The 16104-nt window shown below is 43.3% G+C and overlaps 1 protein-coding gene across 1 annotated transcript in view; it reads right to left on the bottom strand.

Annotated features, from left to right (window-relative positions):
* Positions 1-15219, bottom strand: part of slit1a (slit homolog 1a (Drosophila)) — a 33752-nt gene extending 18533 nt beyond the window's left edge. Inside the window, exons 1-8 of the mRNA XM_035664188.1 lie at positions 15148-15219; positions 14203-14366; positions 9652-9799; positions 5014-5085; positions 2199-2270; positions 2016-2087; positions 1619-1762; positions 252-415 (exon numbers count right to left, since the gene is read on the bottom strand). Of these exons, the coding sequence (XP_035520081.1) occupies positions 252-415; positions 1619-1762; positions 2016-2087; positions 2199-2270; positions 5014-5085; positions 9652-9799; positions 14203-14366; positions 15148-15167 (856 nt within the window). The 5' untranslated portion in view covers positions 15168-15219. The remainder of the gene's footprint in view (positions 1-251; positions 416-1618; positions 1763-2015; positions 2088-2198; positions 2271-5013; positions 5086-9651; positions 9800-14202; positions 14367-15147) is intronic.
* Positions 15220-16104: the final 885 nt, after the last annotated feature.

Raw genomic sequence — 16104 nt, 5'->3', positions numbered from 1 at the left:
GCACCGGCACAGCAAATGATAGGCCGAATAAAACCTTTTGCCAGGAATGATCACTCATTAAATGTGGTAAGAGGTAGGGGAACAATGCAGAGATAATAGCCACTCCCAGCGGAGAGAAATGGAGAAGGTAAGAGTAGAGCAGCGAGAAACAAGTGGAATAAAAACAACAAAGCCTGTCTGAGAGATAGAGAGCTCCAGAGAGAAATAAGAGGGAGACATTTGAAGACAGTGACACTGAGCCACCGGCCTACCGGAGCAGCGGAATTTCTTGCTCTTGATCTGTCCAATGCGTTTGTTTGCAAGGCGGCGAGGGCTGGCGCAGCGGGCCCCACTGGTCTCGATGGGGTTGGAGCGTAGGTAGTCTGCCAGCCACTTCAGATTACAGTCACAAATAAATGGGTTCTGGGCCAGGTGACTAAAGAACAGAGAGAGAGAGAGGGAGAGAGGTGGATTGGAAAGAAGGGAAAATGGTAAGAGAAGTAGATAGTAGAAGAAAAGGAAGAAAGAGTGAGAGGGGTAAACACATGAAAACTGATCAAGCCCAAGAATGACAAGTAGTGAGTGTAAATTTTGACGTGTAAAGATTGGTAACAGGAGGAAACAGCCAGCCTGGCTCTGTTGGTGCTATGCAAATATCTATGAATGTATGAAATGAAATGAATCTATGAAAATATCAAACTATTTCTTTAATGCTGTAAACATGTGTTAATTAAAAATGAATGATGGGCCAACTACTCAAAAACTTTTTTTTTGGTGAATTATACTGCGTTATACGGAGAGATGTTTCTAATATTTGGTCTATAAAAGATTAGAAACAGCTCTCAGTGCAATTCAATACAAATCACCACAAACTACAGCATCAAAATGACCATAAAATTAGTTTCTAAAACATTATAACTTCATGAAGATGGGATTTATTGTAGGATCATGTATTGTAGGCAGCTCTTTTTATCTCTTCTATTTTAACTATAACTACCTTATAAACTGGCAAATTAGTCTAAATAGATATTGCTTATTGATATCGTCATACTGAATTTAACCATACCACCCTACATGAAGCTGTACATGTATTTTTACCCCTTCCTCAGAATGCAGGCAAAACAAGAAGCTTGTTTTAGACTGTGATCCTTAAACCCAGTGCCCTCTATGTGTGTATGTGTGTGTGTGTGTGATCCAAGGGGCAACACTATCCAACATCTTCAACAGGTGTCTTATACGTCTTGTTGTTGCATATGTCATGCACTGAGTTTCAGACGTGGTAGACGACACAGTGTGGGGTCTGTATCGATAACAGCATGTGGTTTGCCTTGTTTATTGGAAAAGAAATAAAAAGGGACGCATTTATTCAGAAAGAATTGGTGCTATCTGGGTAACAGTGGTGGAAGGAGTGGGTGCGGTGTGTGCTGTTTTTGATCTTGATCTGGCCGCACAAGCTGTGTGTGTCCGTGTGTTTGTGAAGATGATAGATTTACTCTCCTCTCCACCTCATAATTCCATTCCTGTGTTATTACACAAACCTGCGCGTAAACAACTCCTGTGTTGGCTCATGTTTTATGGTGACGGCTCAGTATGTGTCAGAGCGTGTATGGCAGTATGTTTATGTGAGTGTTTGACTCACAGGGTCTGTATAGCCCGTAGTGAAGTGAAGGTGCCCTTGGCAACGGTTTGGATCTTGTTGTCGTAGAGCGACAGCAGCGAGAGATTCTGCAAGTCTTGGAAGGCGTTGGCACGAACGCAGTGAATCTTATTGGCATTCAACAACCTAAGAGAAGGGGAAAGACAAGGAAAAAAGAAGGAGGGAGAAAGAAGGAGAGAATGAGGAAAAGAGGGAGGGAAGCAGCTTGTCAGAGTATCTTTATGCATACATTCATTATGCATTCCATCAAGAAAACTATGCACAGGTACAAAGTTTATTTGAAGGTTATGACTCCCTCACTGAGTGGGATTAAAGCATGGCTGATATTCAGTATATGTCTACACTGTATCTGCAGTGTGTGTGTGTGTATTCTGCTTACAGCAGTTGCAGGGCGTAGAGGCCGTCAAACACCCCCTTGGGCAGGTCGGTGATCTTATTTCCATACAGCACGCTGGGAAATCACAACACAGACTTGCTTTAGACACGGGAATTGACAACTGAGGGGATATTTATACTTTTACATGTACACATACACACAAACTCAGCTCAGAGGGCCACTTACAGGGAGTTGAGGGAGCGCAGGCCCTGGAAGGCATCAGGAGCTATCTCTGAGATCTGGTTGTTGCTCAGGTCTCTGTGTTGAAGAAGAAGGCCAAAGAATTAGTCACGAAAATGGAGATTTGGCGGAAAAAGTCCTTTTCCTGTGGGGAGGTTTGACCCAACTGTCACCTGGGTGTCACCCTCATAGGAAGGCGGGGTGGATGTAATGCCCCTGCTTGTCTCTGATGAGCATGGAGGAAGCAAATGTAGTGTGAGCTGGACGAAGATGAGTTCCAGCTCTCTCCCATATTTGATGGTGCGTCCCTTCAAGGGATTTGATGAAATGGAGCAGACTAGAGTCTTAAAGCCAATCAAAACATTTACTTGTGTTATTTGTGGCCTATCAACCGGCGCTGTGTTGTATCATGGTGAGAGTGTGTGTAAGTAAAAATGGGGTGCAGGGCTGAAATCCAAAGCGAAATACAGTAGGCTGCCTCTGAACATTGCCGTTGTTAATAGGATCCACAGGCCTCTCCCCACAGGATAACCACTAAGCCTGTGTGTCTGTATGGCTATGTGTTTATGTGTCTGTGTGTCTATGTGAGTAAATGCAACCGTAAATGAGGAACAGTGGGACAGAAAGAGAGAAAGACAGATGGAGAGAGAGAGTTAATGGAGTATGTGGACTGAACTCCAGTCGACTGGATACCTTTGAAGGAAAATCATCATGTGGTAAGAAAGAGGGATATTTTCTCATTTGGGGGTAACAGTTAAATAAGTACCCATTTGTCTTCTTGCAAACGACTGAGGTTTCCTGGAAATGAAAACGCGGCGAAGGAGCCAACATGTGCACTGGTGTGTCTCTGTAAACTCAGACACTGGTGTGTTTGTGTATGTGCTGGTGTGTGAGGGCTGTTACTGCGTCCCTGTCTTAAGGAGTGGTTCACGTGTAGGTCATCCAAACCGGGACAAGGTGAAAGAGAATGTGTGCGGTTGGCATTTACTGAGAGGAGAGGAGACGCAGGGTCAGGAGAGGCATTGCACACATAGCTGCGCACACTGCAAATAAACAAACACATTCACAAAAGCCTATATATAACATCAACTTACCTAATCTTGCTTTATAATCAAATATATATATATATAACCCATGTCCCATACATAATATGCTAGAAAAACCTACCACTAAGTATAAAACGTGTATGTGAACATCTGCAGAGCATGACCCTGGAGAGAGACCATATTCATCATGATGTATTGACGCTGTCTACACACAGTGCGCACTGAGGGTGTTGGACACGGGACAGGCCTGGCCAGTGAGGGCACATAGCCAGCTGAATCAACAGAGGCCCTGAGGGTCAACACAGACATGCAGCCATGCATTGTTGTTGCTAAATGCAGAATCAGCAGCAGCAACAGTAGCAGGTCAGGTCATTTGGAAAACCAGATGGAGGAGAGCAACACATTCTTACTGCCATTAAGTCTGGTTTATATATGGTCTATGAAAACCTAATTATTTCCTAAAAATATATTTCTGGATGACTTTTAGGCAGTTAAGCTTAGATATTTTTATTATAGTTTGTTAAATAAATGTGAAATCTTTAAGTGCCTAATTGACTGCAAAAGGTTCGCAATTAATTCATGCAGATTAGCCACTACAGTAAAATAGCAGCTGCTCAATGTTGTTTCTGTTCAGAATACAGAGTACATTTTCATTAGAGTTTTATTTAGTTTGAAACCCTGGCCTTGTTGAGTCTCCATGATTCATAGTTTTTGCACATACACTTTATTTTTGTAGAAATAAATAATAATTTCCTGCAAGTCCAGGGTCAGGAAAGCTACAATAAGATAGCAGTTACTCATTTTAGCTCCATTTCTGTTAACTAGTGTAACGTTTGTTAATCTGTCAAACTGCCACTAAATCTGTTTTCAATATATTCTATGAAAACCACGAAAGTTTTTATAATCTTCAATAACAATTAATGACCCTTTTGTAAAAGTGTATTGTGTAACACTTGTTTAGTTAAAGGGTTTCCTTTACTCAAACATAGAAACCTGACCTGGTTGAGTCCCATCCCTGAAAAAAATACTAGGCTATTGTTTACAATACGTTGTATTGTATTGTTTTTTATTTTTTATTTTCTACTATAAATATTAATTTCCATAGAGATTTCACAGTGAAACAGCAGCTGCCTCAGTGTGTCGACTGCTCTGTATTCACCTCATGTGAACTTCAAACTGTCCCTGGAGTTGGATGATAAAACAATGAGGAATCCTTTAAGAAGGGCAGAGAAACTCCCTGACCTTCCGTTTCCTCCGTCTCCCTACTGCTATGTCGGTCAGGTCTGGAGGTGTTGGTGTTATGGGCTTGGCCGACTTGTGTGTGCTGGCTCGGTGACCGGACAGCTGGTTCAGTGGGTGAAAAACCACTCAGTCTCAACTACCAGCCTGTCACTGTTCACTCCCAGAGAGAGCGAGGCGTCTGCCCTCATTCCAGCACACTCTCTGTCCCCTCATCATCATCCCAGCCGCAGTTTACAGTTTGCCGACGCAGGCACAACACAGACTGGACACAGCACTAGCCAGGGGAATACCAGTGCGCAGCAATGAAAGACGAGAGCTGTTATTATGCTCGTGTAGCCTCTGAGTGCTTGCTTTCCATGCCACCCCAAGCCTGAGAACAAGAATATGTTCTTTGGGCGCAGACAAAATAAATACTTCATGCTCCTTAGGAGTGGAATGAGAAGTCTGCCAATTGTCCCTTCTTTTTCCAGCCCTCAACTTCTTGTTCTCATCTGTATTATTTAGCCCCGAGGTGAGTGTACTGCTGTACTTACATCCTACGCAGTTTCTTGTAGGGAGAGAAGGCTCCTGGAGGAACAGACTTAATCCCATTCTGCTCCAGACGTCTGGAGAAAAGAGGAGAAGAGAAAAGAGGAGAGCAGAGGAGATACCATCAGTTAACCAAACAATAGACTTCTCCATGACAACAGAGCTGAGTAATCCTCCCATTACCTTTGACCCTTGGTGATTGGCCTGATTATATTAGCGGAGATCTATTCCCCAGCTGTAATAGGTCCAGGCATGTTGGAGTCATAACATCCTCAGAACCAATAAACAGTCTGAATACTAAAGTGCTGTGGAAAAGGACTGGAGGGGAAAAGGCTCTGTTTCAATTTGTGGGAGGGTGTTAAGGTCTTCAACTCAAAGTAATATTTCTTCTCAGTATAACATTTACAGTGTCCAGCACTTTCGTTCTCATATGAGATCCTGAAATCAATAATGATCTCACTTGTTCTTGTGAAATTTGTCTCTATCCTCTGGGTGTCTGCAAAGTGTCCACTGAAACCTTTGCACCCTGGTGAAATATTACTTCTTTTAGTTTACTTTTTCATGTGAGCCTAAGAGCTGTTGAAGCAGAGATGACAGGAAAAATGTCTGGCAAAAACTCGCCATAAAACACTGTCAAAAGAATGAAATGAACATACAGACAAACATACACTTGGTCATTTAGTTCAGCACAGTCAGAAAGCCTAATCAGTCTCAGATGGTCCTAAGGAAACAGACATCACTAAACCCCATTAGTGTGGGCATGCATGTCTGTGTGTTTTCGGGCCGGCTGCTACTTAGGACCCAGCTCAGTCCCAGACCAATTCCCTGGTGTAGCTGGCAGAGGGCTGTTTATCTGCAGGTCACTTCACAGCTTTTAAAACTGTCCTTAACAAGGCTTAGCGGGGCCCGGAGGGAGCCAGCTGTGGGCCTGTCTGGTTGTCCTACTATGCTGCCTCCCAGCAGAGGAACTAGCTGCAGAACAGGAGGCATAGGCCTGTGCGAGGTGTGGTAGCCCAGTGGCTTACAACGGAATCTAAAGATCATTAAAAAGGCTTTTTGTCACCACAGGAAAATTAGAAATATTTAAAATTCTGAAAACCTCTTTGGCGAACAGAACATTGTTGATAGATTTAACCATTACCCTCTTAAGTATGTGATTTCTTGGTGCAGGACCATTTCCACATTTCAGATTTACTACATGTCTCTGAGGCTTTCTGCATTGCTGTGTTTATGTCTGTTGGGGGTTGAATGGGGGGTGAATGTTTTGTTAGAAATTAGCCACAGCCACTTAACAGTTTTGAGTTTCCAAATTTTTCAATCAAGCATCTTTCCCCTTCAAAAGGAGTGGCCTACATTTATGGAGCGATATAGGAGCGCAATTGACATTCTTAGGATAGCAGTGATTCCAGACCACAGATTCCTGTGGTGTACATGCTCTCTCTGTCTGTTTTTGTCTGCCTGTCCCAATGTGTCCGTGGATTTACAGCAGAGTGACAGTGCTGTGGTTCCTCTGCCCTCACCATGCGGCAGAGTGGTGGGCCAAGTGGCTTTAGCGCCTTCTCTCATCAACCAGTCTGTCTGACTGGTCCAAACCAGTCTGGCACTCTACATGCTGTTTGCATGTGTTTCAGTGTTGGTTGTGTACGTGCATGCCTACGTGCTGCAGTACTCCGGTGTGTGTCAGCATATAAAAAAACCCTCTGAGCCAGACATGGGCACACAATGCTTGTCTGACAACTTTTTAGCCTTTGTGTTGTCACTCCTCTCAGATCGATATGTGCAAGTGACTTAATCCCTCCAATCAACAAAGGGGCTGTTCTGTCCAATCAGTAGAGAAAAAAGAAACAATCTCTCAGAGTTGCCTTCGGACGGACAATCAATGGTTCCCATCCAATTTATCAGACTAAACATTTGTATGTGGGTGTCTGTGTGTGTCTGTGAGCTGGTGTTTGTGTCAGCCCAATCAATGGTCTTCATCCTTTTCATTAGGGTCTGAACATGGTTTTCATTAAGGGGAAACACATTACGCCTTTGGGTATTCACCCAGTGCGTGAGTCAGAAATGGATGGCAAGACCGCAGCAGCAGATGAAAGCCGAAGGATTGGGGGGGGGACTTTTATGGTAGAGTTCAGTCATTACAGACAGAGACTATGGTGCATAATAATCTGTTGTGGTAGTGTTTAGGCTAACTGGGCCTGGTCTCGCAAGAGGAGTACAGAAACCAGCTCACATCCCCACAGCCATAAACACAACACTGGCATTCATTAGGGGAGAGCAGGGCAGGGAGGTTGCAGGTCTCCGATTTGTACATAATGAGAGCAGCATGTGTGTGTTTGTGTGTGTATGAGTTTCCGAGTGCCTCATTAACAAGGCATTAGGCTAGCCTTGATACCCAGCAGCCAGCCTTGCTGTAATTGAAACTGATTTTATAATGAACTTCAAGCACAGATCAAACCTGCTGCATCAAATTACTGAGCAGAATACCCCCCCCTTTTCCCTTTTTTATTCCTTCACCGTTGATCTGCCTTCTCGAACCTGCCTGTGGTGATCTGGCGAGCCGGAAAAAAGAGGAAGAGAAGACGCAGAGAGATGTGAAGGAGGTAAAAAACAATCAAGAGAGGAGGAGAAAGAGTGAAGGAAAGAGCGTTGTGGGAATATAACCTTTAAGGTAAGGCTCTGATGGGCAGTACAGGAGGAATGTGCATGATGTAAGCCAGTGTTTCACCCTGGTCTTGTAAAAGATGAATCAGAACATAGTAGAGTTTATTAGCAGGACACGGTTAAGCACCAATTAGACGTGAAGGGCAGGGAGACTTTTAAAAAGTCTTTACTCATCTGTTGTGCAGAGAGAATCTCTTGTCTATAAAACCAGTGCATGGTAGAGCTATCTTTCAGCCGTCTCCCTGATCTCCCATTAGTGCTGCTCGCTGGTTATTGGGCTCATAGATCACACCAGTCTCTAAGAGATTCTCCACTTGTAGAACATTACAACTGGAGGACATGCTGAAGAGGTCTACAAACCATAAAACATGGCAAAATGCACGGCTGAGGCTGAATTATTTACATCTCAAAAGTCAATACGCAGGATGTGTGAAGACTTTTAAATGATTTAAAATAACTCAATATTTCATGGGTGGTCATTCAATTAGACAGGAACACACAGAAGTGTGAACTGCATGTCCAAATTTGGAAATTGAGCACACCACTGCACTAGAAATGGGTCAGGGTTGTTGGGGAACATGGGATCTGTGACTTCCATACTAGCTGGGTATTTATAAACAGACCCCATGGGGAGGAGGAGACCTAGAAACTTGCTGTGTCCTCCTAACTACACACATGCTCCTTGGAAGAACATGCAATGCGACCGCTGGCTTTCTCCCTTCATCCTCCCTTTTTTTCACCGTGCATAAATCACGGTGTTGCTCTACCATGTCATGCAGACTTTTGCCAGGGGCATTAAACCCCAGATAACGAGAGTAAAAGCACTACCTTGAAAAGTCTAGTCGTGCATTCCCGGGAATTACAGTACACTGATAGCATGTGGGCCGTAAACAGTTAATGCCCAGACAGATGTTAGAGCACTGATAAACTGAGGGAGGGATGTTAGCAAAGCGCTCGCACGCGGTTCACAGCCATCTGAGCCGATAAGAGCATTCAGTCTCAGTCTAAACTCTGCTCTAAGTCTGCATGTGTCTGTCAGTGTAAAGCAAATGGATGGATGTCTCCCTGCCGGGTGATGCATGGTGAGAAAAGCAAGCTAGAACAGCATATGTGCATAAAACATGCATGCTGAAATCCTCCAAGCCTTGTTAAACCCCGTCATAAGCATATACACACAGACAGATACAGTACATATGGAAACACATTCGCATCTTTAATGCGCATACTCAAACAAATGCCCTGCGGTGCCATTCTTCAAAGAACAATGTAGCTGTGGATGTCCCTGCATTTCTCTGAGATCCACTTCTTCACTGTGGGTCTGCTGCTCAAGTTTCACTGTGCTGAAGACTAAACTTCCTAACAGATCTGAGCAGTCCTTCAGCAAATCTACATAGGGCTGTGAATATGATGGCATTACATAAATATTGATCGATGTAAAAATCATGTATTCCCTTTGTAGCTAAATTTATCTGCAATTTTAATCTCACATTATCCTCTTGGGACTAATGTTGTTATATTGTTATATACTAAAAGTTTAGATTGTTACTGCAGAACCAAATATATACTGTTAGGCCAGACAAGGTATTTTTATTGTCATTACGACATTAATTCAAACAATAAATACAACTCAGTAGCCCCTGCTTACTCTTTCCCTTTCACCTTGCTTTGTTGAAGCTGTAAGTGCACTTTGCATAGGTTTCAGTCAGATCTACTGACAGAAAAACATGTGCAAAGACGATGTTTTATTAAAGTGTTGAGTTGGTTATACAGCATTATCTACAGTATAATTCATGACACCATTACAGCCTTGAATGTGGTGTAATGATAGCTATAATCTGTTGTTGGCTAATGATAAATGTTAATATTGTATATTTGCTAAGGGTTCAGTAGCTTATGTTCTCTAACATGCCGAGTAGGCCAATATGACAGCACTCCCTATGGAAAAGAAAAGATGCAGGAAACTGATTAAACAAGGTGCTTACATCTCTGCCATGCTGTCGGGCAGGTTGGCTGGGATGGCCGTGAGACCTTTCCCTCTACAGTCCACAATGTTGTTACTGCAGGTGCACATGGCTGGGCAGGAGCCTCCGCCAACACTGCACGGCTGCAGGCTGGAAGACTCCTGGTGACCTGCAGAGAAGAGAAGAAGAGAGAAAAAAACTACATGAGCCACAAACAGAAAGAAAATACAATAAGAAGAGAGGAATATGCAGCTCCTACAGGTGTGTGAGTACAGGTGAATTTGGTTTTATTTCAATGAGAGCAGCACAAATCTAAGCAGGATTACAGAGTGAGATTGTTTGCCGGAAGGATTTGTGCGGTGACATGGAGCAGCTCTTGCAATCACGTGGAGCTCAAACTCTTCCGCTGCTGTTCATGTCATCAACCCTTTGCGCTTTATGGACTGAATTGCAAATGATTGCACATTCCCAGGGATGTTTTGACATTGAGAAAAAAAGAAATGAAACATCCTACTTTTGACTTTATTGTAAAGCCGTACATCCTTGAGAATCAATGGGCAAGAAACTAGGTTATCTATCAAAGGAGTGCCACAGTACATTGAGAGGAGAAGAAAGACATGAATAATAGAGTTGGAGTGGCGATTGAAGGCCTCCCAATAACATCCATTGATCTTGCCACAAATTTTCCTCCTGAGTCTGCATTCTCTGGGTGGAATTGATGCCATTCTGCACATTCAGCTTTACACCCCCCACCTCTTCACTTCCATTTGTTCTAAAACACTTCAACTTTTCAATTTGCATACAGAGCACACAACCCATCATGCTGTCTCTAGATACCTGTTCAAATAGCAGCGGCACTGTCAACGATATGGTGAAGAGCGTGCGCTTGCACTGCCAGCACGCCCTGTTTGGTATATGCGGTGTGTGTGTGTGTGTGTGTGTGTGTGTACAATATGTGTGTATGTAAGCCTAACCCAGATAAAATGAATAAAACAGACTTTTAAATGGCCTCATTTACACAGCATTACTAATCCAAGTTTCGAACCATGAATATTTGATTACCTTCCTATCTATCGCTCAGCTTGTGTGGAAAATGTTGGTGAGAGAGAGTGAAGGGAGGGTAGATTCAGGGAGAGGAAGACAGAGTGAGTGATGGTGAAAGTCAGTGACAGAGAAAGCACAGTTCTCAAAACTCCACTCCCTAAAACAGAGACAGGTCACTGCCAAACATTATGCTTTACTATGAAATTACTGGCTCTAGCTCTAGGACCATTTAGCCTGTAAGCAATAGGTCAGACTTCATGTATCTGGCCAATCATACTCAATTACCTGAAGGGTCGAGACGCTTTGACAGATCTGGGAATCGTGTAAGCACAACAAATAGTACCAAGAGCGTGAAACAACACTTGCACAGTCGCTCAATCCACGTGATCTGAGGCCCTGTGATCTGGGATGGCAGAGCTTTGACAGATCTGGGATCAGGTGTAGGGCAGAGAAGAACTCCCTTCTGATCTAACATGGCATATTTGACAGGCCTGGGATCAGGGAGAGTGCAGAGCACAGCTGGAGCGGCCTTAACAATGACAGCTCACTGACAGGTATACTTGAGGTGAAGCTGTTTGATGTATGCTCGTCCCCTGTTCTTCCTAGCGCTGTTTTCCCCATTATCTCTTTCCCATCCGCTGTTTCTACCACTCTGCTCCCGTCTCATTTCCCTTGTTTTATTTGCTTTCACCTTTCTATCACTCTCCCCTCCTCCAGCTGCTCTTTCTGCTCCCTCTCACTCCTCTTAGCGTCCCCATTTTCAGCCTCTTCACTCCCATATCTTTGCCAGTGACTGTCACTGCAGTCCATTACCTCCTGTCCATTTGCTCGCAAGTCTTTACATTTAACCTCACTTCACCTCATTTCTCTCATTATTTCCAAATGTTATCACTGGCTTCTTCCCATTTGTCTCTTTCCTCAAATTCTCTTTCAGCACCACAGTTCACCAGTTCTCTCCCCATTTTCCCTCTTTATATAGTCATTTCTTCCCTGCTTCCCACTACAGGAGTCGTATTTTATTCCACCCCTCAAGCAATTTATTACTCATTCCTCATTTCAAACATAATATTTTTACTTCATTTATTATTCCTCAGGAGCAGTAATTTAGTACAATAGTCATTAATTTTCTGTCATATAACCCTAAATTGGCGCAAACAGCTTCTAACTTTTAGTTACTTCTCCTGTAAATGATCAAGGGGAGCAAAGAGGGTTTACGTGTTTTGCTCAATAAAATCACAGCGGAGGCCACTTAGACAAACTAAGGTCAAAGAGTAATGAGGATAAAACTGGGCTGTAATTTTTTTTACTGATCTTCTCAAAAGGAACTAAGAGATACTGATTTGCACACAGATTTTATTTTTTATTATTTTTTTTTTAAAACTTGTAGTTCCTGCTGTTCACATTTTTAAAATAAACAGATCATTTTGTGGCAAGAGCTCAGAAACTGCATCCAGTCGTAGAAAGATAAGAGAAAAAGCGAATAAGCTGCTGGTTATACACCAGAGTAAGTAATTAAAGGTCCAGTGTGTAACATTTAGGAGGAACTATTCAGCAGACAAACCAAACACAGCATAGATATGGATTTAGCGTTTTACGTGAGTTTTGCAGCCAATGTAGTTTCTTCAAAACACTTCAAAGGCTGAGCTGTATCCAAATGTTTGCAATTTGCAACTGCCACTAGATGCCACTGAATCCTAAACACTTGTCCTTTAAATGTAAAAAGTAATAAAGTAAGTGTTTGCTCTGCAAATGTTATTTGTAAAATGCAATTTTCACTTGTTTTTTTTCATAGATGCAAAGTAAAAAATCAGTTATTTTTTAAAACAGAAACAATGAGCCTTAGATAGATTGTTCAGCTTCAATGTGATTTGACCAACAACTGCCTTGAAAGGGGGGGATATTTTGCTTTAAAGTGAAGCAGTAAATGTGTTACTCTGCTCATTACTGGCAAAATTTTACAATATTGAGACACTTTCCAGACGAAATACTGGGATAGTCAGTGAGTTATGATGCAGAGAGCGCTGCAGAATTTCATCATATTTTGAAACTAATAACGCACTGTACCCCATTTTCCTTCTCCTGCCTCTCACAACAACATGCCTCTCTTTTCCCTCTTCCTCTCTTCCAACACAGCGCCACCCCGCCCCAAATCCCCCGCAGGTGGCCTGGCCTGGTCACAGCACAAACTAAGTGCACGCACAATCACAGTGCTGAACATTGAAAATACAAAAAAAAAAAGGAATATATGTATGTATGTGTGTGTGTGTGTGTGTGTGTGTGTGCCAGCGAACCAGTCCCTAATGAGTCCTTCACTGGGAGTTCAACTTCTGGTCACTCATCCACTCTAGAAGGAACTGGGGAGTGTGTGTTTGTATGTGTGCATGTGTTTGCGTGAATGCATGACTGTGTTTGTGCACAGATAGGCAGGAATACAGAGCAATAGATTTTATTTGCATCTTGTTGTGTGTATCTTGCCAAAATAGTGTGAATGACTTATTGAGAATCACAGAGAACCAATCGGTGTCAAACTGCCGTTCTTAAAACACCATTAAAATCTTTAACACAATGGAAGTTGTCAGCATGAACTGAAATTCCCCATCATGCAAAACCACAATGTCTGAATCTGTATCCTACCAGACCCCAAAGTTTCCCCAACACCCCCTGCTCCCCTTTCATAACTGGAATCGTTACACTCCCACGCTTTGAGTCTCTTTCCCTGGGCGATGAATAGTTAATGATCTGTGCTGTCACGCCGTATGGCTGCATAAAAATCACAACCCATGGAGCGAGAGGGACGCACACCCACAAACACACACAAACATAGACACAAACACCCCTTGCAGCTGGTGTTGAGAGTGAGATGGCCTTGTGGGGAGTGGAGGTTCTCATGCTGTTTTTCCATTGTTCTGATATGATAACCCCAATGTACGGCATGCCACGCCCACATGCACATGCACATGCTCTCTCTCTCTCTCTCTCTCTCTCTCTCTCACACACACAACACACACAGCAAGAGAGAAACAGCAAGTTCAAAGCCACAATAATCCTTGTGTGAGGAGGTGATAGGCCATGAATAATAATGACTGACGAGAGGGGTACTACTGTCAGTGGGGGAAGCCTTTGCTCTGGCAGTGTGTTTTATATATATGTCATGGCATTTTGCTGGCATTCTGCTGCCAGCTCCTGAAAGCTGGAGACACATGAAAGGGCCAGAGGAGAGCCGTGGGGTTGCCCGGGGGCAGAGGAGCTGTCAGGTGGCTGCCAGGTGAATACACTGACACAAATACACAATGGGAGTAGAGGGAGGAGAATATCTTCTAGCAAGAACAGGAGTTTGTTTTCGGCATGAATGATTTGTTCAAAGTACCCATGTGCAACAAAAAGATTGCCATTTCATCCCTTTTTGAGATGCTATAAACTAGCCTGTCCACTGAACATGTAAATGACAAAAGAAACAATACTTTTCAATGTTCTTGTTTTATCTCTCTTTAAGTTTAATATAATATAAAGTAACTCCACAAGTCTTACCTGAGCAGCTGAATTCGTGTTTCTGTACTTCTGCCACATTGAGTCCTCTGAGCTCGGCAGGGGAAGTACATTGGGTGAATAAACCAATTGTAGGCCTCTGTCTGAGCCACTGGGACAACCAGGCCAGGTGACAGTCACAGTTCAGATTGTTGGAGTGGAGACGGCTGTTAAAAGAGAGACAGAAATTCAGCATGGATGCAATAAAAGATCTACTCTGCCTACCCTCTCTTTGCAATCCAAACTAACACCAGCTGAAGACCAAAATAGCGGTAAAAGTGTCTATTCTTTCCTAGCACTCATCACATCCAATCTCTGTGGCGAAATGCACTAAATGATACGCTACATGGATGATTGTAAATGGCACATTCTAAAAAGGAAGAAAACTAAAGAGGACTTTTTTCTAAACCCAACACGGCATTCCTGGAATGCTGTGCCTGTCCAGAATAACTCTTGCTGTGGTGTGGTGTGGACCTCTGGAACACGTATGCTAGATGCAAACCCATGTGCACAGACACACAGTGTTCACATAAACAGAAAAGCTATATAATATAACCCCACTGGGAGTGGGGAACCACTGCAAGAAGTGTGGCCACGGGGAGTCACGAGTTTCAGCAGGCATAATTGTTTTAATTTGTACATAATTTCAGATTTAGTAATCATGTACAATGCACAATACACAATAGGCTTCTGGGGTTATTTGCGTCTATCTGGGCCAGTTGTTATGGTGTGTGCTTTAGATGGAGGGGATAATGGCCCCTGGCATTGCTACAGACCCTTCTGTGGTGCTCTGTGGCTATGGCTGCCTCCCAACACTGCCTGGAATGACATTTACTCCCATTGAGATCTATGGGACTTCAGCACTTTCTCTACTGTGGAATATGGTTTTATTTTAAAGAATACTTCGAGAGAAGGAGAGAGCATTGTGGTGGGTTAGGTGCGACTTACAAGGTTCGTAGTTTGGGCATGTGGTTGAAGCTGGAGACGGGGATGCTGCTGATGTTGTTGTTGTTCAGCGTTCTGTGAAAATAACGTCAGCGCAGGGGAGAGGATCCATTAAAAATATACACTTCAAAAGGAGTTTTGTTGCGACCATCCTCTTCCTTTCCATCTTTTTAAATCCATCCCCCCCTCTCTTTTCTCTTCGTCTCTCTTTGTGGCATCCCGCTGGGAATATAACACCTCATTCCACACAGATGGGAAGCCTTCGCACCTCCCACGCACACGTACAGTTGTGCATGCAAATATACATACATACACACACAGACAAGCATGATCACAAGCGCCCCCCCAACTTGTAGTTTCAGAAACATACATTACACACACACATCCACACACACTTCTCTCGAACCTTTGGCATCAGCTGCAGTGAGAGAGTCAGGTCATTTCAATCAGCCTAATAGCCCTTTACCATATTTCAACCTGCTCCCCCCTTTAACACAACTTGTCCTCCTCCCCCATAAAACCCATACATACAGACCCCATCAAAACAACCCCCCCATCCACTCTTACACCATTATGACAACCATATCACTACATCTGCAATCCATCCACGCCATGAAAGCAGCTTCTATTGATTTTTTTTTGTCCCCCACCCCCCTAACAATACCCACAAACACACATGGCATGTGCATTTCACTAAAAACTAAAAAGGTGTCAAAGTGCCTTTGGATCCCGGCTTGCACTGTTAGTCTACATTGTTTCAGGTAGAATGTATGGGGCTGTGATTATGATTTTTGACAAGGGATGATTAATTGAATATTTTAAAAAAACTGCATAACATGGTCACCAATGCATCCAGGGTGGAATGCTCACTTGAATGGGATTTTTGATCAAGATGGTTGGATCTCCCTTATCTGACAAGGTGGGGTATAGATGGAGGTGGAAGAGTGTGTGTGTGTGTGT

This window comes from Morone saxatilis, unplaced genomic scaffold (assembly GCF_004916995.1).
Source record: "Morone saxatilis isolate NCDOM2014 unplaced genomic scaffold, NCSU_SB_2.0 Contig19, whole genome shotgun sequence".
NCBI classification, from domain to species: Eukaryota; Metazoa; Chordata; class Actinopteri; family Moronidae; genus Morone; species Morone saxatilis.
The sequence above is the reverse complement of the archived record's forward strand: the minus strand, read 5'-3'. Positions and strand labels throughout refer to the sequence as shown.